This window comes from Balaenoptera musculus, chromosome 11, assembly GCF_009873245.2.
Source record: "Balaenoptera musculus isolate JJ_BM4_2016_0621 chromosome 11, mBalMus1.pri.v3, whole genome shotgun sequence".
Taxonomy (NCBI): domain Eukaryota; kingdom Metazoa; phylum Chordata; class Mammalia; order Artiodactyla; family Balaenopteridae; genus Balaenoptera; species Balaenoptera musculus.
The window spans coordinates 100324276-100350864 of NC_045795.1; the positions used below are offsets into that span (position 1 = coordinate 100324276).

At 42.1% G+C, this 26589-nt stretch overlaps 1 protein-coding gene across 1 annotated transcript in view; it reads right to left on the reverse strand.

The window, feature by feature from the left end:
• The window catches only part of C11H3orf20 (chromosome 11 C3orf20 homolog), a 78662-nt gene that overhangs the window by 47507 nt on the left and 4566 nt on the right, over positions 1 to 26589 (reverse strand). Inside the window, exons 3-8 of the mRNA XM_036870202.1 lie at positions 25896 to 26015; positions 19453 to 19588; positions 18171 to 18455; positions 7811 to 7963; positions 6918 to 7038; positions 858 to 989 (exon numbers count right to left, since the gene is read on the reverse strand). Of these exons, the coding sequence (XP_036726097.1) occupies positions 858 to 989; positions 6918 to 7038; positions 7811 to 7963; positions 18171 to 18455; positions 19453 to 19588; positions 25896 to 26015 (947 nt within the window). The remainder of the gene's footprint in view (positions 1 to 857; positions 990 to 6917; positions 7039 to 7810; positions 7964 to 18170; positions 18456 to 19452; positions 19589 to 25895; positions 26016 to 26589) is intronic.

The following is a 26589-nucleotide window of genomic DNA, read 5'->3' on the forward strand; positions in this document are numbered from 1 at the left end:
AATAAAGCAGTGTTGGAATGGAGGTGAGTCACGGCTGGGAGGGCTGAGCAAGGGGACAGGCAGATTCTACCTGGGATGGGAAATGGGGTGGTGGAGAGGGTCATCAACACATGGGCAGTTACTCTCTCCGGCATCATATCTCCCTTTTCTGGTAACAGCACCATGATTTTCCTTTAGGAACACACTTCTGCCTAATCGTTTGCCTAAGTGGTATACCTGGGGCTGATCACACCCCTCAGCTCCTGGGATGGACATGACCACTCGAGCCTGGCTAGTAAGAGCAACACACATACCTCACCACAGAGAACATTTCAGGTGCAGGCAGTAGATGGAGCCAATGATGTTGGTGTTGGCACCTCTACTGAAGTGCTTAGCAAAGAGAAGTCCTCTTTTTACTGGGGAGACCAAAGCTGGTAGAACAATAAGCCTGGAGAGGCTCATGACCATCTTGTCACCATAATAAGAGAAACTCCTTGAGAATAAAGCCAACAAAGAGGAAGGCAGAGCCAAGAGATGGGAAGATCTGATGGAATCCTTTGAGGGCCTGGATCCAGCCATGCCTGATGCTGCCTATCTACAGACTGACTTTTCAGTTTACTGAGCCAATACAGTTTCTTTCCATGCTTAAGCTAGTCTGCAATGGATCCTGTCACACCTGAAAGACTCTTGATAGAAGTTTCACAGAGAAGGTGGTACTAAAGTCAGACAGTGAAGGATGAGTAGAAGTCCATTAGGCAGGGAAAGAGGTGGGGCCTTGTATGGGTAGGGGAGCCAGGAAGAACAAAGGCATTCCAAAGTGACAATCCATGTTGAAACACTCTGGGATCAGGCCTGGGTGACTGGTCTGCGTGCCTTACCCGTTTATCGTGTGATGTCCCGTGGGGACAGTTGTTGGCCGATACGGGGAGTGTTACTGTCTCATTCAGGAAGGTAAAGGTGACCATGATAGAATCCTGCCCTAGCACCGTCAGCTTCATTTGCTCATTCACCTGTGGATGAAGAAACCAGGACTCAGTGGATCCCTGCTTCTGTTGTCCCACCTACCCGTTCCTGACTGGGTAGGAGGGACAACAGAAAACCACAAAACCAAAACCCCTCTTGGCTTGGGGCTAAGAGAGTTGTAAGATCTTTCTGGTTATTATGCTAGAATCCTGTTTTCAGGGAGAACACATAAGAATTCCAATTTTTCTTTCAGGGATTAGCAGAAAAAGTAATGATGGTTCCTTACCCCTGCCCTTTCCCTTTCCAACCCAAACCTGTAACCAACTGTGAAGGAGACACAGGGATCCAACAGGCGAGTCAGCTTTGGTTCTGGTAGAGTTGGATAGGAGTCAGAAGCCAACACTGTCCCTGAATCTGACGCTGTGTCCACCCAGGCACCAGGTCTGACTAGGAAAGCACGCAGAACTACCTTGGCAGGGGGACCAGAACTCACCCCTCTGCAGATGGGTGGGCAGATGGCAAAAGGGAACCCAGCCAGGGCCATGCCACACATGCTCATTCCCCTCTCCTGCAGTCACCAAATGTGTCACCACTCCTCCCCTGAGGAGGAACCACCCTTTTTCATCACTTCCAAAAGGGTGGGATTTCCTAGGTAGCAGTCCCAGAGAAGAACACAGGGAGGGTGAGCTGCCCTTATAGCAACTGACTCCTTACTAAGAACTCTGTGGTCTGGAGTGAGTCCCAGTTCTGCCTCTGGTTAGCAAGCCACTGGGCCTCTCTGAAGCTCCCAATCTTCAATATCAGAGTCAAAATGCTCGTGTTAGGTTCAAATAAGATAAAGATTATGGAAGTGGCTTTCTAAACCACAAAGGCCCACACCAAACACGAGCAGATATTGTCAGGATGTGGCAGAGCAATGCACACGTGAGGCCCTGGCTGGTTCAGGTGTGCAGAGAGTTATTTATGCACAGTGGCCCCACCGGGGCCTGGGCGTCTGTAGCTCTACAGCCCCTGACCTACACGTGCCCCAGAACTCCTCGGAACTAAGAAAGTGCACTCCATCTTCACTCCTTCCATTTCCTTCTAGGATTCCACTTGCTGGTCCAAAGGTCCACACTCAAATTTCCTCACCACCCAGCCCCTTCCTCATTCTGTGCAGCCTGGGTGCTAGTCCCCTTCCACACCCTGAAAACATCTGATCCATGACCATCTTCCTGCCAAGTGTGTGACATCTTCAAACCTGTAGATCACTCTCACTCAAGAGAGACACTACCTGCTCCTGTTCTCCTTCTAGAGAGTGTAGAACAGAGCTGTGAGCTGTGGCTGGGAGCTCAAGCACTGTGGTTGGACACTTTAGGCAGGTTGCTTAGCTTCTCTGAGCCTGGGGACAATAACAGAATCTTTCTCTGGGGCACTAAGCAGATTTCACAGATAAAATAAGCAAAGGGCTTAGCTTGGTAGAGCTGTTTTTAATTATCTTGGCCCCTGGGTGGTTTCTCTTCCTCTTCCCAATGTCCCAACGATGGTGCTCTATGAACTCAGCCACTGCTCATCTTCCTGGGAGTTCGTGAGCCACATGTATATCACCCCCAATCTCTCACTCTAGGTGAGGATCCCTGTCCAGAGAGAGATGTCCACTGAGCCCAATCAGCACATCAAAAACCATATGGGCCTCTGAGCCTCTCAGAAACTGCTTTGTTTCCACCCAGACACACACACTCCATGTGCAGTCATCTATAATTCCCTCTTCCTCTCATTTATCCCCTACAGCCCACTTTTGAATACCACTGATTTATTTTACTGAAATGGTCCCTTTAAAAAATACTACTAATACCCTTCATCATGTCAAGTCTGGCTAGTAACTCCTTAACTCGTCTTTCTACTAGCTCCATCTGCTGATCTTTCCCTCTCCAGTCAGCCTTCCACATAAATGCTGGATGGAGCATACCAGCCCTCAGCTTAAAAACTAACCAGCTGATTATACTCCCAGCATAGCTGAGTCAGCTCCTAACAGGCTGATCCTCCCACAGAACTTGGAAAAAATACAAAAAACAACTACCCAAAGGCTCAGAAGAGTAAGCAAAAGCACGCAGATTTCGAAGAGTCAAAACTTAAAAGGATCAACATGGGATGAGTTCTTTCTGGCCCAAAGAACCAAAGGACAAAACGTGGGGTCAACTACAGTCACAGAAAAGTAAGGAGAGAATTACATAAGGACAGAGAAATAGAGTCCCAAATGCTATGATTAAACAGTCCACAGCTTTGGCTGATCCCTGAACCATGTGTGAGCAGTGCAAACTCAAGGCAGTTTACTTCCAGGGAAACAGAAGACTGAACTGAGATTTGAGCTGCTGCCCACTGTGGGTGAGACAAAGTTTGCATTATGAGTCTAAACAAGCCCACTGCCTGTTAAAACAAAAAAATCAACACTCTTCAGAGAAATACATCAGAACTCAGAGACTCTAAAACATAACATCCACAATGTCAGCAATCCAAAGTGACTCAACATGTGAAGAGCCAGTGAAGTGAGAGCTGTTCTCAAGGCAACAAATAACCAATCCTGTCTGATACGTCCCAGATGTTGAAATTACCAGACAAGGCTTTATAGCAGCTAACTTAACTATGCTCAATGAGGCAAAGGAAAATATATTTGTAATGAAAGAAAAATTAGGAAATCTCAGCAGAGAAACAGAAAATATAAAAAACCACTAAACAGAAATCATAGAGTTGAAAATAAATATCTGGAATTTTTAAACATCACAGGATTAGCATAACAGCAGAATGGAAATGACAGAATAAAGTCAGTGAATTTGGAGATAGATCCATGTAAATTATCCAATCTGAAAAGTAAACAGAAAAATATTGAACAATAACAAAAAGAACAGAGACTCAGGGACCTTTGGGACAACATAAAAGGTCTAAAATACATGTAATTGGAGTCTCAGAAGAAAAGGAAAGAGACTGGAGTGCATTTTTTCCCTAAAATGACGGCAGACGACTCCCCAAATTTGGTGAAAGATGTGAATTTACAGATTAAAGTAGCTCAGTAAACCCCAAACAGAATTGATATGAAGACAACCACACGCAGACACATCATAGTCAAACTTAGAAAACTAAAAGAGAAAATCTTGAAAGCAACTAGAGAGAATGAACAATGATTTGAATAACTACAGACTTCTCATCAGAAACTACGGAGGACAGACACAGTGGAACATCTTTAAAATGCTGATAGAAAAAAATGTCGACCAGAATTCCATATCTGGCAAAAATATTCTTTCATAAAGACCTTTTTCACATGAAAGAAAACAGAATTTGTTGCCAGAAGATCTCCATTTCAAGAAATGCTAAAGGAAGTTTTTCAGGATGAAGAGAAATGATACTGGAGGGAAACTGAATTTTCAGAGAGGAATGAAAATGCTGGGAACGATAAATATCTGGGCAGAAACAGACTTGCCACTGCAGCCTCCAAGACAGCATGCAAACTTCTCAGCATGATATCCAATGCCTCTCACCTCCACCCTCCTGACACACACAGCTCTTGTCTACTTTTCTTTCATGAGAAGCACTTGTGAACTTTTAACAATGCCACCCTGAGTCCCAACTCCAAGCCTTTACAGATGCTATTCCTCTATCCAGAATGCTCTCCCTCCTTCTTATCTGTATCTATGAGAATAATATGCACACACACTAATGTTACAACTCAAGGCCACTTGTGTTCCAGGCCACTCCTGACTGTACCAGCCCCTGTTGTGCATTTCTGTATGCAGCTCTAGGGAACAGAACAATGAACTAAAACACGCTGCTGAAAACACTTTAGTGTGTCAAAGCACCTTCCCCACCATTGTTTCATTTAGTTCTCACAGAAACAGTGTGAGGCAGGAGGGAGGCTCTTGTGACCCACCTTGTATTGATGAGCCACCAAGACTCAGAGAAGCTGAGTGGTTTTCAGAAAGCTGCACACCCAGGGTTTGGCAAAGCTGACACTAGTACTTGGCTCCTCAGATCCTCATCCCAGAGTTCTCTGTCCACTTGGCCATACTGACATATAACATATGGTGTCTGCCTGCAACCAATTTATAATCTTTTTGGATTGTAAACTTTCATACAACTAAAAAAAGTTAAATAGTGAGGCAATAACTCAATACACCCCTGGACTGGGGGTCCTGGACCTGGTCAAGCAATAGAAATACTTGTGAAAAACTACAAAATCCAGAACCCATGACAGACCAACTGAATCACAATCTCTCTAGGGCTGTGCCTGGGATCTATATTTTTGTTAAAGTCCCATGGGTGATTCTGATATGCAGCCACAACTGAGAACCTCTTCATTACATGACTAATTGTACAATGACTGAAATTTGTCATTTCAGTCCAGATTACTTTTTTTTTAAAATGTATTTAATTTTATTTTTTATTTATTTATGGCTGTGTTGGGTCTTCGTTTCTGTGCAAGGGCTTTCTCTAGTTGCGGCAAGCGGGGGCCACTCTTCATCGCGGTGCACGGGCCTCTCACCATCGTGGCCTCTCTTGTTGCGGAGCACAGGCTCCAGACGCGCAGGCTCAGTAATTGTGGCTCACGGGCCCAGTTGCTCCGCGGCACGTGGGATCTTCCCAGACCAGGGCTCGAACCCGTGTCCCCTGCATTAGCAGGCAGATTCTCAACCACTGTGCCACCAGGGAAGCCCCAGATTACTTTTTAATCCAGACAGTGGGCACTGGGAGAAGAGAGAAATGGGTGTGGACTGGAGTGCCATGAGGACAGGAAGTCTGAGTAGGGCCTTGAAGGAGGGAAAATTTGGATTGGCAGAGAGAGAAGATGTATTATATTTCAGGCCAGTGGGGTAGGAAGGGTGAGACATGTTCAAGGAATTAAATGTTTCTGAGCAGAGGTATGGTCTACAGGAATCGAGATATAAGAATGAGAATCCAGTGGTCAACGTAGAGGATGAACAGGAAGGGCATGAGACAGGATGCTTGAGCCCTACCATGAACTCTAACAGTGCTTCTGTCTGTAACTCTTTTTTTTTTTTCTGTCTGTAACTCTTACCTTGGGTGGATTCTATGTTCTGTGATCTTTCTCTGAATCCCAACCCTATGAGCTTGTCCTTCTCTCACAGCCCTTATACTTTTCTACCACATACTCTTATTATTCCCCTAGATTTCTGAGTTCCTTGAGGGGTATTGTCTATCTTTCTATCCCCTAGATTGGTGATTTTCAACAATGGGTGAGTTTTGCCTCCCAGAGACATTTGGCACTGTCTGGAGAAATTTTTGGTTGCCACAACTAGGAGAGGGGGTACTCCTGGCATCTAGGGAGATACTGGTAAATATCCTACAATGCACAGTTATTACAAAGGATTATCCATCTCAAAATGTCAGTAGTTCCGGGGATGAGAAACTCTGCCATAGGTAAAGTGACAAGCACACTTATTTGCTTTATTAATATATTAAATGTGTTAGTATTTAATATTAGTAATCAAACATTTATTATTTAATAACTCTTTGATGAACAGCTGAACAACCAAATGAATGAAAAAAGGATTTGTGTCTATCAGCTTCCTTTAACTCTCAGATTTTTTTCTTTCACAGAGAGTAAAACTATAAAAACAAAAACTGGGGATACCAACATAGAATTACTTTTCTTATTGTCACACATAGGCATTAAAAATAAAACTATCAACTACTGTAACAGTTACTTCCTAAAATAAAGGACATTTTAACTATAAAATATAATATCATTAATAATAAAAATAAAACAGGAAGCATATTACCAAGAAAGGTCAGTACAGCAGCCAACAGTTGCTGTAGGCTGGTGAAAAGTTCACTTCAGCCAGCCCTGGACCACTGCCCATCAACGTGGGAACCTCTGAGCTTACAAGCTCCTTGAGGCTAGGGCTCCTGTCATACAGGGAGCCCTCTGGCCCTTAATGCTGGGCAGCCCAGTGGCAAGCCTCACCTCTGCTGCCCACCCTTACCTTGTATTCCAGGGAGAGCAAAGTCTCCGTCTTGGAGGTCCAGCTCCACTTGTGGACTACATAGCCCTTGTAGTCATTGGTGGTCCCACCTTCCTCATCCAAGACCAAGACGTATGGGCAGCTAGGAGAGATACGTAAATGAGGAGCTTCCTCCAGGTCCCGGAAGGAAGCCCCCACCACTACAGGCTATAGGCAGGCAGGGCTCTGAGACTCTGCCCCAGCTGGAGGAACTGTGGACTCTTGCAGGTGGCCCTACTTACCCCGCCTAACATGGTCTGATGTCCCTTCACACCTGTTGATGCTACTGGGGAGTCTGTTGGGAAGGTCAGATCTGACGGAGATGGTGGAGGCTCAGGCCAAACCCAAGGGGGAGAGAAATGGGATGTGTGCCCGTAGCCCAGGAGCCTGAGCATATAAGAGCTCAGGCACCAAAATGGGAAATGGAACATCTGTCACATGAAAGTAAGTCAATCCCTCCAAGAACAGTTCCTTAGGAAAATTAGACAAAATCAACATTTGGCTGCCAAGAATATGTGCTACCCATGACCTCTCCTTCACTGCTTCCTAGTATAAAACACTTCTCTCCCCTAAAGAATTCTTCCATGAATCTAGCTAACAGTGAAGATCTTAGTGCTCTGGGGGGAACAAGTGGAGTAGGACTTGGGGAATTTCCCTTCTCATTGGCTATGACATGAATCCAGCAAGTAAGGAAGGGCCTCAAAGCACCTATGTCCCTACAGGCACTGCTTTGGCCCTGCCACACCGTCTTCCTAGACCTCTGGACACTGCCTGGTCCATCTTTTTCCCAGGGGCTCCTACTTTCCACCTCAGTGTCCCACTTTGTCACCCGCAGAGATACTTCCATGGGGCCAAGATTCCCCCAACCGACTCACCGGGCCTTCAGGTTGTAGTGAACGCAGCCTTGGCCTTCAGCATTGAACATGGCCAGGAAGGAGAAGCTGGGTGTGTCATTAAACAGGCAGGTGATGGCTCTTCCTCTGCAGCACGTGGGGATCTGACACACAGCGATGTTTCCGGAGGGATAGCTGGCAGAAATTGTTAAGTAGAACTAACAGAAAACTCTCAGGGTTCTGCTCTTAGGTGCCTCATGGAAAGCAAGTCTACATGTCAGTGTTTTAGCTGTTTGGTACATCATTCCCAGTCTTCTGCACTTTGCATAAGTAACAACTAAATGACTATGGAACCAACCATGCCCTGGGTGCTTCCCTGTATCCTCTTTCTACTCCTCACAACCACCCTGTGGTAGGTACTATTACCATCATCTCACGGATGAGTAGGGTTTCCCTGCATGTAAAGGGTTTCCTGGGATGCAGGACTTTCAGTGATAAAACCAGGAAAGTCCCAGACAAACCAGGGTAAGTTATTCACCCAACAGATGAGGAATCCAAGGTGAAGAGAAATGATCTGCCTTACATCACACCACAGGAAGTGGCAGAGCCAGTATCTGAACTCTGAGGCCAGAGATGTTTCTAATGCTGTTAGGCTGCTTCCCCTTCTTACCAATCTAGAAGAGTAGACAATGTCTCCCTGTTCATTTCCTACTAAGGAGGCTGCAAGGAGCACTGGTCCTGACTAAAACAGATATGGTGTGGGCAGCTACTATCCTTTTTGCAGGAATTTCAGAAGTGCCCCAGACAGGAAGAATTTCAGTGGTCCTATAATCCACTCCTGGGCATATATCCAGAGAAAACTATAATTCAAAAAGATACATGCACCCCAATGTTCACTGCAGCACTATTTACAATAGCCAAGACATGGAAGCAACCTACATGTCCACCAACAGATGACTGGATAAAGAAAATGTGTTATATACATACACATACACACACACACACTCACACACACATACACACACACGATGGAATATTACTCAGCCATAAAAAAGAATGAGATAATGACATTTGCAGCAACATATAGGACCTAGAGATTAACATACTAAGGGAAGTAAGTCAGAGACAAAGACAAATATCGTATGATATTGCTTAGATGTGGAACCCTAAAAAAATGAACTTATTTACAAAACAGAAATAGACCCACAGACATAGAAAACAAACTTATGGTTACCAAAGGGGAAAAGTGAGGGGAGGGATAAATTAGGAGTTTGGGGTTAATATATACACACTCCTATATGTAAAATAGATAACCAACAAGGACCTACTGTATAGCACAGGGAACTATATTCAATATTTTATAATAACCTATAATGGAAAAGAATCTGAAAAATTATATATATATATATACATATATATATATATACACACACACACACACACACACACACACATATAACTGAATCACTGTGCTGTATACCTAAAACTAACACAACATTGTAAATCAACTATACTTCAATTTTTTTAAATTTAAAAATAAACAAACAAATTAATTTATTAATTATTAAACAAAAAAAAATAAAATTCATTAGATGGATTTAGCAGCATGCTGGAGCAGTAGAAGAAAAATATCAGTGAATTTGAAGACAGAACAATTGAAATTATCCAGCTTGAGGAGCAAAAAGAAAAAAGAATGAAGAAAAATGAACAGAACCTAGGAGACCTGTAGGACACCACCAAGTAGACAAATATATGCATAACAGGAGTCCCAGAAGAAGTGAGGGGACAGAAAGAAATAATGGTCGAAAACTCCTCAATTTTTATGAAAGATATGACTCTATACATTCAGGAAGATCAACAAACTGCAAGTAGGATAAATTCAAAGACAGCCATGTTATTATCGAACTGCATAAAGACAAAGAAAGAACCTTGAAAGCAGCAAAAGAAGAGACTTTTCATGTACAAGGTATCCTTAATAAAATTAGTGGCCAAGTTCTCATCAGAAACCAAGAAGGCCAGAGGTACTGGGATAAAATATTTAAAAAGCTGAAAAAAAAAAAGCTATCAACCAAGGCTTCTATATATATATTTTTTGAAATTCACGTTCTTTTATTTATTTATTTATTTTTGGCTGTGTTGGGTCTTTGTCTCTGTGCGAGGGCTTTCTCTAGTTGCGGCAACTGGGGACCACTCTTCATCGTGGTGCGCGGGCCTCTCACCATCGCGGCCTCTCTTGTTGCGGAGCACAGGCTCCAGACGCGCAGGCTCAGTAATTGTGGCTCATGGGCCCAGTTGCTCCGTGGCATGTGGGATCTTCTCAGACCAGGGTTCGAACCCGTGTCCCCTGCATTGGCAGGCAGATTCTCAACCACTGCGCCACCAGGGAAGCCCAAGGCTTCTATATTGAGTAAAACTATTCTTCAAAAATGAAGGAGAAATTAAGATTTTTCCAGATAAACTAAAGCTGAGAGAGTTCACCACTAGTACACCTGCCCTACAAAAAATGCTAAAAGGATTCCTTAAGGCTGAAATGAAAAAACACTTGACAGTAACTCAAAAACAAACAAAGGAAAAAAGAACACCAGTAACGGTAACTACATAAGTAAATATAAAATTCAGTATTATATTATTATTTTGTTTATAATTCCTTTTTTCCTATATGATTTGAAAAAACAAATGCATAAAACAATACTTGTAAATCTATATTAATGGCAATGTATATATAAAGAGTTAATTTCTGTTAACAACGAAATAAAGGAGGAAGAATGGAGCTGTATAGGAGCAGAGTCTTACATGCTACTGAGGCTAAGTTGGTCTTAACTCAAACTAATACGTTGTCAAATGTAATTAGTTTCTTCAGGCTGCTGTAACTAAGTACCACAAACTGGGTGACCTGAACAGCAGAAATTTATTCTCTCACAGTCTGGAGTCTAGAAGCCTGAAATCAAGGTGCTGATAGGGCCATATTCTTGGAGGCTCTGGGGAAGAACACTTCCTTGCCTCTTCCTATTTTTGGTTACCAAGAATCTTTAGCATTCCTTGGTTTAGAGATGCATCATTCTAACCTCTATCTCAGTCATCACGTGGTGTTCTTCCCTCTGTGTGTGTCTGTTTTCTCTTCTTATAAGGACAACAGTGGATTAGGGCTCATTCTAATCCAATATAACTGCATCTTAATAATTATATCTGCAAAGACCCTATTTCTAAATATGGTCATATTCTGAGGTTCCAGGTAAACATAAATTTTTGTTAGACATTATTCAACCCATTATACCAGTGGAATCAATAAGAAAATAACTAGAAAGTGTGGAGAAAAGGAAATCAGAGAGCTACCATATAATCCAGTAATCCCACCCTTGGACATATATCCAGAGAAAAACATGGTTCGAAAGGATACACACACCCCAATGTTCACTGCAGCACTGTTTACAATAGCCAAGACATGGAAGCAACCTAAATGTCCACTGACAGATGAATGGATAAAGATGTGGTACATATATACAATGGAATATTACTCAGCCATTAAAAAGAATGAAATAATGTCATTTGCAGCAACATGGATGGACCTAGAAATTATCATACCAAGGGAAGTAAGTAGGACAGGGAAAGACAAATATTATGTGATATCACTTATACGCTGTATCCAAAAAGAAAAAATGAAAGAAATGAACTTATTTACAAAACAGAAATAGACTCACAGACTTAGAGAAGGAACTTATGGTTACTGGAGAGAAGGGTGGGAGGAGGGATAGATTGGGAGTTTGGGAATGATATGTACACACTACTGTATTTAAAATAAAATGCCTTGGGACTACCCTGGTGGCACAGTGGTTAAGAATCCACCTGCCAATGCAGTGGACACGGGTTTGATCCCTGGTCTGGGAAGATCCCACACACCACGGAGCAACTAAGCCCGTGTGCCACAACTACTGAGCCTGCGCTCTAGAGCCCGTGAGCCACAACTACTGAGCCCACGGGCCACAACTACTGAAGCCCGTGCGCCTAGAGCCCGTGCTCCGCAACAAGAGAAGCCACTGCAATGAGAAGCCCATGCACCGCAACAAAGAGTAGCCCCCATTTGCCACAACTAGAGAAAGCCCGTGCACAGCAACATAGACCCAATGCAGCCCCCACAAATAAATAAATAAAAATAAAATGCCTTTCCATGAAAAATAAAGAAAACAAACAGCAAAATGGCAGAATTCAGTCCTCCTATATCATCAATTACTTTAAATTTAAATGGATTAAACTCTCCAAAGGCAGAGATCTGCCAAATGGACAAAAACAAAACAAAACATATTACTCAATTATGTGCTATCTACAAGAGACTCACTTTAGATGCTAAGACACAACTAGGTTGAAAGTGAAAAGATGGAAAAGGATATTCCATGCAAATAGTAACCAAAAGAAAGGTGGCTATATTGATATCAGACAAAATAGACTTTAGTAAAAATTTTTACAAGAGACAAAGAAAGACATTATGTATTGAGAAAAGGGCTAATACCTCAAGAAGATATAACAACTATAGACGTATAAACACCTCACAACAGAGCCCTAAAATATATAAAGCAAAAATGCACAGAATTAGAGGAAGAAATAGTTCTACAATAAGAGAAACTTCACTACCTTACTTTCAATAATGGCTAGAAAAACTAGACAGAAAATCAATCAAGAAACAGAGGACTTGAACAATAGTATAAACCAACTAGACCTACCAGGCATATACAGAACATTCCACTTGACAACAGGAGAATACACGTTCTTCTCAAGTTCACATGGATTGTTCTCTGGTTTACACAGTATGTTAGGCCACAAAACAAGTCTCAATAAATTTTCAAAAGACTGGAACCATAAAGAGTATATTCTCTGACAACAGAATGAAAATAGAAATCACTGGCAGAGGAAATTTAGAAAATTCACAGACAGGTGGAAATTAAGCACACTTTTAAACAACTAATGGATAGAGAATAAATCACAAGGGAAATCAGAAAATACTTTGAGATAAATGAAAACAAAAACACCAAAACTTATGGGATCAGGTGAAAGCAGTACCCAGAGAGAAATTTATAGCTATAAATATTCATATTATGACAGTCTCTAGGTCCAATCCATGTTGCTGCAAATGGCATTATTTCATTTTTTTATACAGCCTAGAGATTGTCATACTGAGTGAAGTCAGACAGAGAAAGACAAATATCATATGATATCACTTATATGTGGAATCTAAAAAAAATGGTACAAATGAACTTATTTACAAAATAGAAATAGAGTCACAGATGTAGAAAACAAACTTATGTTACCAGGGGTGAAACAGGGTGGGGGGGAGGGATAAACTGGGAGATTGGGATTGACATATACACACTATTATATAAAAAATAGATAACTAATAAGGACCTACTGTATAGCACAGGGAATTCTTCTCAATACTCTGTAATGACCTATATGGGGAAAGAATCTGAAAAAGAGTGGATATAGTAAATCAACGATACTTCAATTTTAAAAAAGATAAAAAGATTAAAAATTTAAAAAACCAAGAGTGGATATATGTATAAGTGATTCACTTTGCTGTACAGCAGAAACTAACAACATTGTAAATCAACTACACTCCAATAAAATTTTTTAAATATTCATATTAAAGGAGAAGAAAGATCTCAAATCAATAACCCAACCTTCCACTGTAATGAACTATAAAAAGAACAGTAAAGTAAAACTAAAGCTACCAGAGGAAGGAAATAATAAAGATTAGAGAAAAGAAAAACAAAACAGAGAACAGAAAAAACAATAGAGAGAACCGACAAAACCCAAAACTGGTTCTTTGAAAAGATCTGTAAAATTAACAAAACTTTAGCTACACTGACTGAGGGGAAAAAAAAAAAAAAAAAAGGAAGACTCAAATTCCTAAAATCAGAAATGAAAGTGGAGACATTACTACTGACCTTACAGAAATGAAAAAAGATCATAAGAGAATTATATGAAGATCTGTACCTCTACCAGTTAGGTAACCTAGTTGAAAAGGATCAATTTCTAGAAACATGCAAAGCAAAGTTGCAGGATACAACATCAACACATAGAAATAAGTTGTCCTTCATGAACATGGAATGTCTTTCCATTCATTTCAGTCCTCTCTATTTCAGCAATATTTTGTAGTTTTCAGTGTACGAGTTTTAAACCTCCTTGGTTAAATTTATTCCAAAGTATTTTATCCTTTTTGATGTTATTGTAAATGGTATCATTTCCTTTTGTTTATTGCTTTTCTATTGTAGTTGTTGCTCATATAGCATTTCAGATCATTTGTTCCTGGTGTTCATGGATTGGAAGAATTAATTTTTTTTTTTAAGAATTAATATTGTTAATGGCAATGCTCCCCACAGTGATCTACAGATATTGGGTTGACCAAAAAGTTTGTTTGGGTTTTTCTGTAACATCTTAGGGTCTTTTTGGCCAACCCAATACAATGCAATCCCTACCAATCCCATCAATCTTTTTTGCAGCAATGGAAAACTTGATCCTAAAACTCGTACAGAATTGCAAGGGTACCCAAATAACCAAAATAATCTTGAAGAAAAGAATAAAGACGAAGGACCCACACTTATTGATTTCAACACTTACTACAAAGTGATAATAAAACAGTGTGGTACTGGCATAATAGACATATATATCAACAGAACAGAATTGAGTGTCCAAAAATAAGCCCATATATCTATGGTCAATTGATTTTCAACAAGGGCGACAAGACCATTCAATGAGGGAAAGAATAGTCTCTTCAACAAATAGTGCTGGGACAATTGGGAACCACATGCAAAAGAACGAAGTTGGACCCTTACTCATACCATATGCAAAGATCAACTGAAAAATGGATCAGAGATCTAGACGTAAGAGCTATAACTATAAAGCTCTTAGAAGAAAACAGAAGAATAAGGAATAGTTTCTTAGATATAAAATCCAAAAAAATAGAAAAATTGGACTTCATCAAAATTTAAATCTTTTGTATATCAAAGGATGCTATCAAGAGTATGAAAAGACACCTCACAGTACAGGAAAAAAATATGCAAATCATGTATCTGATAAGGGCCTAGTATCCACAATATAAAAAGAACTCTCACAACTTAATCAAAAAATGGGCAAAGGACTTGAATACACATTTCTACAAAGAAGATTATACAAAGAAGGCACATGAAAATGCTCCTAATCATTAGCTATTAGGGAAATGCAAGTCAAAACCATGACAAGATATCACTTCACACCCACTAGAATGGCTGGAATTTAAAAATTGGAAAATATCAAGTATAGTCAAGGATGTGGAGAAATTGAAACCCTCACACATTGCTGGTGGGAATGTAAAATGGTGCAGCCACTTTGGAAAACATTCTGAATGTTTTCAAAATAAGTTAAATATAGAATTATCATATGACCCAGTAATTCCACTCCTAGGTATAGACCGAAAAGAAATGAAAACAGTGTGCAAATACAAACTTCTCCAAGAATGTTCATAGCAGCATTATTCACACTAGCCAAATGGTGGGAGCAATCTAATGTCCATAAATGAAAGAATGGATTTTAAAAAGTGGTATATCCATACAATAGAATATTAGTCAGCCACAAAAAGGAAGGAAATTCTGACACATGCTACAACATGTATGAATCTTGAAAACATTATGTTAAGTGAAGGAAGCCAGGCATAAAAGGCCCCATATTGTAAGATTCCATTTATATGATATGTCCAGAATAGGCAAATCCATTGAGACAAAAAAAACAGATTGGTGGTTGCCCCTGGGGGTAGAGGGAAATGAGGAGTGACCAATTAATGGGTATAGGGTTTTCTTTTGGGGTGAACTCAATAGAGGAGTTAGTTGCACAACACTGTAAATGTGCTAAATGCCACTAAATTGTACAAATTAAGAGGACTTTATGTCATGTGAATTTCACCCCAATCAAAAAAATAAAAGGAGGGAATCCCCTGGAGGTCCAGTGGTTAGGACTCTGTGCGCCCACTGCCAAGGGCTGGGGTTCGATCCCTGGTCGGGGAACTGGGAGAACAGATGCATACTACAACATGGAAGAACCTCGAAAACATTATGCTAAGTGAAAGAAGCCAGATAAAAAGGCCACATACTGTGTGACTCCATTTATATGCAATGTCTGGAATAGGGAAATGCGTAGAGACAGAAAGCAGATGAGCAGTTGCCAGGGACTGTGGGGGAGGGGAAATGGGGAGTGACTGCTTGATAGGTACAGGGTTTCCTTCTGAGTTGATGAAAAAGTGCTGGAAACTAGATAGTGGTGATGGTTGTACAACACTATGAACGCCACTGAATTGTACACTTCAAAATGCTTAAAACGGTAAATGTTATGTGCATTTTACCATATTAAAAAAAAATGTGCACCTCACAGCAGTTCTGAGTGCTCAACAAATCCCTAAAGGAACAGCACTTAGCACAGTACTGGGCACATGGTGATTATGGTTTGTTTTTAATGTGGTGAGTTTGTATCTTTGTATGAAAAAAGGACTTGAGGGAAGTTTGACAGGAGACTCAGCCATTGAAGACAGAGATCCAAGGAGATGCTGACAGCCCAAATGAAAGGGATGCCGGGATGGTTCTGGGGTCTGACACTGACCAGTGCAAACCCACTGGGGCTTGGAGCTTTTTGGCAATCCAAGGGCAGACACATCACTTCTACCTGAGAGTTTTGCCCAGCAGTCTCCGTGAAGACAGAATTAGCTGCCAAGTCCAGGGTTCTGTGGAACCCATGAGGGAGGGAAGTGCCTCCCAAACATCTTCTCTACTCCAGAGGGATCCAACACCTGCACGTGTGTTTTGGCCATTTGATCACAGTAACACAGATGCTGTCCTTCAAGATCACTGGGTCCAACTTCCTCACCTTATAATGGAGAGAAGTGAGGCCCAGAGAGATGGAATGGCTTGTGCAGGGTCACCAAGAAGAACTGGGCCTAGAACCCAGGCCTCTTGGGACTCCCACAGCAGAAATACATTAATGACCAAGATCACTGGGGTCTGAGTCAAGCGCACCAGCATCGATGGCCTGAGGCCTGGGGTGGTCCTAGCAGGGGGTCCTTGGGATTCTGTGGCAGGCGAGAGAACACGGATCCCAGCAGGCTGGGCTGCAGTACCTTGATCCCCTGATCTACACTTGCCCACCCCTCTCTGGTCCTGCCAATAGCAACCTAATTCACAGACACAGCTTCACCAGCTCAGGGAGATGGTCCCATTCAACGCAGTGTGGAGTAAGAAAACGGGGGAGAGGGAGCCCCATGACCCCTGTGAGCAGCAGCTGCCTGGGAAGGTGTGTGCTGAGTTCAATGCACAAGGTGCCCCGGAAGCAGGGCTGAGCAGAGGGTAATGAATGCACTCATTTATGGTCAGAGAAACAATAGGACTCCTTTGACAGGCACTGCAATTCTGAATTCCCAGTTCAGTGGAGAGGAGGCCAAAGGAAGCGAGGGGGGCCCTGGCCAGGCAGGCCTGCTGGACCGCCTGTTGAGATAGCACAGAGAGCCACCTCCCTCTAAGGTAAAGTGGTACATTCACTCCATTCCACTAATCATTGCATATAATACTCGATAAACATCTGTGAATGAAGAAAGCAATCTGACTCCATTCATGCTAAAATATGCATAACTCTCAGCCTTTACCCTGCACGTTAGAAATCTTAGTTTTCCTCAGTCTAGGGTTCTTGTCCATGGACAAGCTTTGAAGGTCTGCAGACCCCCTGCAATCACAGGAAATGTTTTACATTCATGTGTATCAGTTCATATTTCTAGGAAGAGAGTCTATAGCTTTCACCAGATTCTCAACGAGAAAATGTGTTCCGTTGTGCCACTCACACACCCCAAGGTTGGGACCCAGCTGCCCATATGCTCATGAATACCAACAGACCTCAGCTGCAGAGCAACCCGAGCATGTGCCAGGCAGGGTATCTGCGGTGCGGGTTAGACTCCAAATACATGGATCTTGGGGGCAAAGTATGCAAGAACCACAGGGCTTACCCGTTGAGACTGGGACAGAAGGACAAAGACCCCCCCCCAGGATGAAGGGTCTCCTATCACCTTCTCTCGGCTAAAGATGAATTGTTCTGTGTCTCCAACCTCTTCCCACCTGGGAGAGCCTCGAAGGCAGGGACTGCTGCTGTACCCCCAGCCCGCACTGACACGCGATCACAGATAGTCGGGTTCAGTACGTCCTGGTTGATCAGGACTGAATTTGAGGCTTGACTCTTGGTACTTCTTCTCTGACCTGGACAAACTCTTAATACCCCAGAGGACCCATCACCAGGCTTCTCTGACCAAATGAAAAGTCAAAGGAAACACTCTGGCTTTATCAAAGCCTGGAGTTCTCTGGGCTGAGCTGCTGGGGAGAAAGGGAAGCACCAAATAAAAGGATACTAAACGAAGGAGGACCCATCATAGAAGGTGTAATGCAACTTGATGGCCTTCTTGGGTGCCTTCCACTCCTGAGAATGCCGGCCCCAGTGAAGATGATGGGCAGGAGGTTGGTGAGGGGTGGGAGTGGAAGTCTGAGCACCTGGAGGGTGAGGATGGTGGGCGCCTGGGGTCTGAGCGTCCCCTTTGGGGGTCGACATTAGATTAGGGGGCATCTTTGCCCTGTAGTTGCGTAAGATCATGGGGTAGAAGATATTCCTCCCTTTCCACGAGACCCTTTCGGCTTCTCTGCAGGGAAGGAGACCAACATATTTTCTAGCCACTCACCTCTCACTCACCAGGCTCTCTGCAGCCCCTCCCCAGCTCCCGAGACTCCCATTCCATTTCCCTGTCCCCAAAGTACCTGTCCCTACCCAACCCCTCATCCTTACAGGCAATGTTTTTAGGAAGAACTGGGAAGGTCCCCATACCCCTTTGAGACCGGCCCTGGCCTGATTTCCACCTTTTGCACAGGGGTGGGGACCCATGGAATGGAGCTGCGTGTGGAATGGGGTGGCAGAGCTGGAGGCTTTGATCACCTCCCAATCCTGAGCTTACAAAGGAAGACAGCTTCCTTCTGGAATGTCACAGTAAGGAGCAAACTGGGTGGCTGCCCTCTACGCATATTCTACAGCTGCAGTGACAGTGGCCTGGGAGCCCCAGGACACATATATGCTTAGATGTGACTAGGTTTAAAATCCTTTATGGCCCATGGTCCGGGCCTTTGGAGAAATGCAGATTCACTTGCTAGGACTTGTGGGACCCACAAAATCATAAATACCATTAATCACCCATGTCAGTGTTTTTTGTTTGTTTTGAGAGCTGTTTCTTTTTTTCTAAGAGAACATCTGACAAATTATGTCAAGAAATAAACATTCTTAACTGTAAGGGTGTGTAAACTTTAAGAAGCCATGCAAAGGGGTCTCACCAGTGAGGAGGCAAAGAACATTGTCCTGGGACAGGCCCATTAAGCTGTGGGACCTCAGACAATGCCTTACCATGTGCTTGGGGTACCTCAGTTTCCTCATCTGTAAAATGGGCATAAACCTGCCTTCCTCATAAGGTCATAGTAGGACTGAAAAGGACTGTGAATGTGGAAGGACTAGGGATGTGTGTGTGAGGGACGACTATCACCCTGTCACTGTGGCTGGGGGCACTGGGTAGCCGACATGTCCGTGATCCCCCTCCACGCACACACAGGCCGTGCCTTCCTCTCCCATCCGCCCCCAGCCACTAAGGTGCTCACATAAGGCGACACATCTCCTGCAGCTTCTCCCGGGCTTCAGGGCAGGGGTCGCTGAACTCGATAACCTCAGAGGCAGAGGTTCCCGCTCCTCGTTGTGGGGATGTCGAGACTACTTCTTCCAAATTTTTGGGTTTGCCTGTAGTTGGAGATGAAGAGGTTAGGGAGGGTTTTAGAAAATGGTTTCTCAAGACGTCATGTTCACCTGGGGTGAGGGGGCAGGGAGAGCAGGAGAGCTGCATCCCTTGAGAATCAAAATAACTGTGGGAATCATTTATGCTTCCAGGGACAAGAATCCCCAGCAGGTCACTTATGAAACAGAGGCGGCACTCTGTGAGTCAACCGAGTGTGTGTCAGGAACACTCATGCAGAGTGATGAATCCAGCCACATTTCCCCAAGGGCGGCCTGGTCCTGGGTGGAGAGAGCACACACGTGGCTGTGGTGGATGCAGAAGGGATTCCCTTGTGACACTTCTGACTTAAGACAGAAAGTCCCAATTCCATCTCAATAGCTCAAGGGCTTCAACACTTCTCTGATGCTGGCTTATCTCGCCCTTCGGCAGAGGGCAGAGTGTATCAACTGGGACTCAGACTGTGATGTTTTGGGAGTTTCTGTGTGTGTTTGTGGTAAAATACGTATAACAAAAATTTACCAACTTAATTTTTAAGAAGCAAGTTCAGTGGTATTAAATACATTCACAGTGTTGTGCAACCGTTATCACCATCTATTCCCATAACTCTTTTTATCTTATAAAATTGAAACTCTGTAACAATAACCCTCCATTCTCCCCTACCCCCAGCCCCTGGCAACTGCCAATCTACTTTCTATCTTTACGATTTTGACTACTCTAAGTACCTCCTATAAGTGGAATCATACAGTATTTTTCTTTTTTGTGACTGGTTTGTTTCATGTAGCATAATGTCCTCATGTTTCACCCATATTATAACATATTGCAGAATTCCCTTCCTTTTTAAGGCTATATAATATTCCATTATAGGTATAGACCAAATCTTTCTTTTCAGTTTTTTAAAATATTTATTTATTTGGCTGTGCCAGGTCTTAGTTGTGGCACTCGGGATCTTCATTGCGGCGTGCAGGATCTTTTAGTTGTGGCATGCGGCATCTTTTAGTTGAGGCACGTGGGATCTAGTTCCCTGAACAGGGTTCGAACCAGGGCCCCCAGCATTGGCAGCACAGAGTCAACCACTGGACCACCAGAGAAGTTCCAGTGATTGAGTTTTACATGTTGAACCATGCTTGCATTCCAGGAATAAATCCTGTTTAGTGTCATGTTGTATAATCCTTTTATTATGCTGCCGAATTCTGTTTGCTAATATTTTGCTAAGGATTTTTGCATCAATGTTCATCAGGTATATTGGTCTGTAGTCTTCTTCTAGTGTCTTTGGCTCCAATATCAGGGCAATATTGGCCTCACAGAATGAGTTGGGAAGTGTTCCCTCTTCAATTTTGGGGAAAAATTTTAGAATGATTGGCATTAATTCTTCTTTAAATGTTTGGTAGAATTCATCACTGAAGTTATCAGGTCCAGGGATTTTCTTTGTTGGGAGATTTTTGATAACTGATTCAATCTCTTACTATTTATAGGTCTAGTTCAAATTTTCTATTTCTTCATGATTTAGTCTAAGTAGGTTTTGTGTTTTAGGAATCTGTCCACTTCATGTAGGTTATCCAATTTGTTGGAACACAGTTAGTTGTTCATAGTACTCTATGATAATCCCTTTCATTTCTGTAGAATCAGTAGTTGTGCCCCATATTCAATTCTGATTTTAGGAATTTGAGTCTCCTTTCTTTTTTTCTTAGTCCATCTAGCTAAAGATTTGTCAATTGTGTTGATCTTTCTGAAGAATCAACTTTTGGTTTCATTGATTTTCTGTTGTTTTTATATTCTCTATTTAGTTTATCTCTGCTCTAATCTTTATTTCCTTCCTTCTCTAGCTTTGGGTTTAGTTTAAAGTTCCTTAAGTTGTAAAGTTAGGTTGTTTACTTGAGATCTTTCTTGCCTTTTAATATAAGCATTAATAGCTATAAATTTTCCCCTTAGCATTGCTTTCATTGTACCCCATAAGTTTTGGTATGCTGTTTTCATTTTCATTTGTCTCTAGTATTTTCTAGTTTTCCTTGTAATTTCTTCTTTGATCCATTGATTGTGTGTTATTTAATTTCCACAGTTTTGTAAACGTTCCAGTTTCCCTTCTGTTATTGATTTCTAACTTCATCCCATTGTGGTTAGATAAGATACTCTGAATGAAATCTATTTCTTTTAAGCTACTGAGACTTAATTTGTGGCCTAACATATGACCTATCCGAGAAATGTCCCATGTACACTTGAAAAGAATGTGCATTGTTTTTGTTGTTTTGTTTGTGTTCTGCATGTGTCTGTTAGATCTAGTTGATTTATTGTGTTGTTTTTTATTTTCTTACTTCTGTCTGTTATTCTATCCATTATTGTGAGTGGATTATTGATGTCTCCCACTATTACTGTAGAACTACTTGTCTTCAATCGGTCAGGTTTTGCTTCATATATTTTGACGGCCTGTCACTAGGTGCACAAATGTTTATAACTGTTGTATCTTCTTACTGTATTGAAATTTTAGTATTATAGAATGTCCTTCTTTCTCTCTTGTAATCTTTTTAAATTTAAAGTCTATTTTACCTGATATTAGTATAGTCACCCCTGCTCTCCTTTGGTTACTATTTGCATGGAATATCTTTTTCCATATTTTCACATTCAAACCCACTTGTGTCTCTGGATCTCAAGTGAGTCTCTTACAGCGTATAGTTGGATCATGAGTTTCTATTCATTCTCCCAATCTCTGTCTTTTGATTAGAAAATTTAACCAATTTACATTTAAAGGAATTACTGATAAGGAGGGACTTGCTTCTGTTACTGTGTTTATTATGCCTTATTAGAGCTTTTTGTTCTTCATATCTTGCATTACTGTCTTCATTTGTTTTAATTTTTTGTAGTGAAATTTTAAAATTTCTCATTTCCTTTTCTGTATATTGTAGTTATTTTCTTTGTGGTTACCATGGGGATTACATTTAACATCCTAAGGTTATAACACTCTAATTTGAATTTTACCAGCTTAACTTCAATAACGTACAAAAACTCTCCTCCTTTACAGCATCATCCCCACCACTGTCAGTTGTTAATGTCCTAAAAATTCCATCTTTTTATATTGTATGTCCCAAAACATAAATTAACAATTCTTTTAAATGCATTAATCTTTCAAATTATGTAGAAACTAAGATTTGGAGCTACAAACCAAAGTTAACAGTAATACTGGCTTTTACACTAATTTTTTTCTTTAAATATATTAGTCTCTTAAATCATGTAGAAAAACAAAAAGTGCAGTTACAAACTGCTGTTACAATAATACTAGCTTTTATTATTTCCTATGTATTACCTTTATTGAGGTCTTTATTTCTCCATATAGCTTTGTGGTTCTGTCTATTGTCCTTTCATTTCATCTTGCAGGACTCCCTTGAGCACTTCCTGCAGCACAGATTTAGTTGTCATGAACTGCCTCAGGTTTTGTATGTCTTAATGTCTTGCTCAGTTTTGAAGCACAGTTTTACTGAATTCAGGATTGATTCTTAGCTGACAGGTTTTTTCTTTAAGCATTTTGAATATATTTGCCCTGTACCTTGTATCCTCCAAATTCTGATAAGAAACCTGCTAATGATCTTATTGAAATTCCTTGTGAGGATTCACTTCTCTCTTACTGCTTTCAAGATTCTCTTTTTGTCTTTGTCTTTTGAAAGTTTGATGATTAATGTGTCTTGGTGTGGGTTTCTCTGAGTTCATCTTTCTGGGAGTCTGCTGAGCTTCTCTGATGTTTATATTCATGTCTTACATCAAATTTGGGAAAATTTCAGCCATAATTTCTTTAAATATTCTCTCTGCCTCTTTTGATCTCTCTTCCTCTTCTGGGACTCCCACATGCATATGCCACTTGATGGTGTCCCACAGTTCCCTTAGGCTCTGTTCATTTTTCTTCAATCTTTTTTCTTTCTGTTCTTCAGACTCAATAATTTCCATTGTCCTGTCTTCGAGCTGATTCTTTCTTCTGCCTACTCAAATCTGTGGTGGCAATGTTTTGTGCTTATTTCCATTATTTTCACAGTTATCCCCCATGGTAAGTCTTAGGTGGTATGAGAATATGATGACATAAAATTGTGGAGGTGATCATCCATGGTTGAATTTCCAGAAGCATCTATTCAGGTCCTGCCTGCTTCTGAGCCTCTGCTGCCTACTCAGCTGGAGCCACATGCTTTCCCTTGATATATGCAGGCTCATCTTCACCTTGGACTCAAAAATAAAATGAGTCTTCAGGCCAGGGGCATTGTTGAGGCTCCAACTGAGCCCTGAAGGCCTCAGAATGGAGTCTTTCTGTCAGCCAAGCCTTGAGGTTTCTGGTTGGTGCCTGGGTACCATGTCTGGTATCTGTCACCTTGAGTGGTTCCTGGTCCCTCTCCTGACTCCTCCAGCCATGAGACCAGAGACTTGACCCTGAGGTCCACCTACCTGCTGGCTGACCTCCTGGAACATCTGCTGGCCTGAGCATCCATTTCTGGCCTGCCCCTAGTTGCTTTGGGTCCCCAAGTGTGACAACCAGGAACCACTTTTGACAGATTTCTCTCAATTCTCTGCCTGTAAAGTTGGGCTATGCTCCAGAAATAGCTGTTGTCTGCTCAGGGAGTAGGTCCAACTCCTGGAGCCTGTCTGCTCCAAGTCTGCACGACCCTAGAACTGCAAAGGGGGCCAGCAGGCAAGGTGTGACAGCATGTGTACATGGAACAGATAGCAGAGGTCCCAAACCCAAAGTGACTTAAAACCACAATGACTCTACAATATGTTCTTTAAGCTAGTGTACTTTGGAGTGAAAGTGGGTATAATTAATAGCTATGCCAGGACAACAGCATAAACTGGGACTTTCCTGGGCAAGCTAGGACACACGGTTACTTATAAACTATTAGGGAAGGTTAACCACCCATCCTAGCACGCATGTGTGAGAATAATTTCTAAACAATATCAGGAACCTATAAGAAATGCAGCAGCGTTGAACATCCTAGTGAGAATGATGCAACATCATGGGGTAGTCACATCCTCGGGTGGCAGAGGAAAACATCCACATAGACAAAGAGACCAACAGACATATGTAACTTTTGTTCTGGAACAACCTTACTCAAGGCATCACCCCTGAGGTCATTAGGAAGAAAAAAATCATGAAATCACTGGGTGTCCTGAGGATACTTTGTTTCCCCTCAAAGTGACTGCATAGATTTAGGGCCAGCTCAGGAGGAGATATGATAAACCAGGAGCATATAAAGAGGGATGCTGGAAGTGATGCTCACAGTGACAGAAAATGCGTCATGAGAGGTAAAGGAACAGGGGAAACAAGAGTCTGAGGATGTCACCTCCATCAGGGAAGGTGTTCCTTGTCTGAGAATCCACACGCGTACCCACAGCATTCAGAACAGTGACTGACAACTAGCAATTGTTCAATAAACATTCGTTCACTGACTGAAAGGCTACAGGATCAACTTGATATGGAGAGTGAGGCCTGGAAGAAGGCAAATCTCATAGCAATCCTAGGTGGACTCAGGAATAAAATCCAAGCTTCTCAACTTCTAGCCTTACCTCCAGTGTCTGTGGGAATCACTGGACAGTCTTTGAGCATCCCAAACTTCTGTGGATCCTCCCACCACCACTTTGCGAATACAGCCCCTCCCCTACCCCACCACTCTACCACCACAGCCTGGGAGGCTCTGGAAGTTCTACGGGAGAAAGTTCCTTCTCTGCCCTCTCCAGCCCCAACTCATCTCTCCTCCAAGCTCTGGCTGCACAGTCACTGCTACCCTGTTTGGTCTCACCTGCCACCAGTTCTTTCCTTTAAGCCTTTCCTTCTGCTCTGTGTTTTCTGCAATAGAATAGGAATGGCCTCTATGTCGGTTTTCTGCCCACATAAACTGACCCAGTTGGGGACACACGGTTAGGCTTGGTATCCAAATACGTCCGTTCAGGTAGTGGTTCCCCCACTTGCTGGGTGGGTATGGGTAACACAGGTCTCTCTCTGAGAAGAGGGGGTGAGCACGGGATAACATAGGAGGTGGAAGATGTGGGTTTGCTAGGGGTGTTGCCCCAGGTGAGAGGAACCGCATTAACAGAAATGGAGCGCTTGTAAACATTTAAACGATGAAACTGCAAAGTGGAGTGACTGGGTTGAGATATGTCACCTTTTATGGGACAGAATCTGTCAATAGCTGCTGGGTCTCCAGCCAGGGCAGCTATATATCCTTCCTATCAGAAAACCAAATCAAATCATCTCATCAACCTACACAGGAAATCTTCTATCCCCCTCCCCATCCCACCCCCACCACCAAAGATAGGTCAAAAGGTCTTGCTGGGAATCACTGTTACCTGTTTTCTTCTTGACTTCCCTTCCGGTTGAGAGGGAAAAGCTCAGACAGCCAGTAGAGGACTCGTAGACAAGCTGGTAAGGTGAGTTCACTCCCATGGCTGGGATGGTTGTGGAGGAATCTGGAGTGGAACAGACAGTGATTCTGCTTTCAATTTTTTATTTTAATTTTTTAACCAAAAGTATAATAATGAAGTTTTTGTCCTAGTTGTATGGTAGACCAGACATTCTAAAGTGCCCTGTTGTTACAAAACAACCAATTTCTGGAAGAAAAAGATTTTTTAATGCTGGAGAAGGCTCAGAGTAATTAAGAGAAATCTTTAAAGTTCTCCTCTACGGTGTCCCCCATTCCCTGCCCTCAATATCTCTCAAGAATGGGGGGATGGTGGTGGGATGAATTGGGAGATAGTGATTGACATATTTACACTGATATGTATAAAATAGATAACTAATAAGAACCTGATGTATAAAAAATAAATAAATAAAATAAAATTCAAGAATGAAATGACACCAGAGCAGGGAGCAAGGAAGAGAAAGCACCACAGGTGACGTTACTCTAAGGATAAATACAGATATAACTGCTGCACTAGGTCAAGAGAATAAACACTGGGCTAGCTAGAAGGAAATTGAGAGTAATCTGTTTCCCCTTATCCAAGCCACAGAAATCAGATGCTTCTTCAACAATAGATTAGTCTC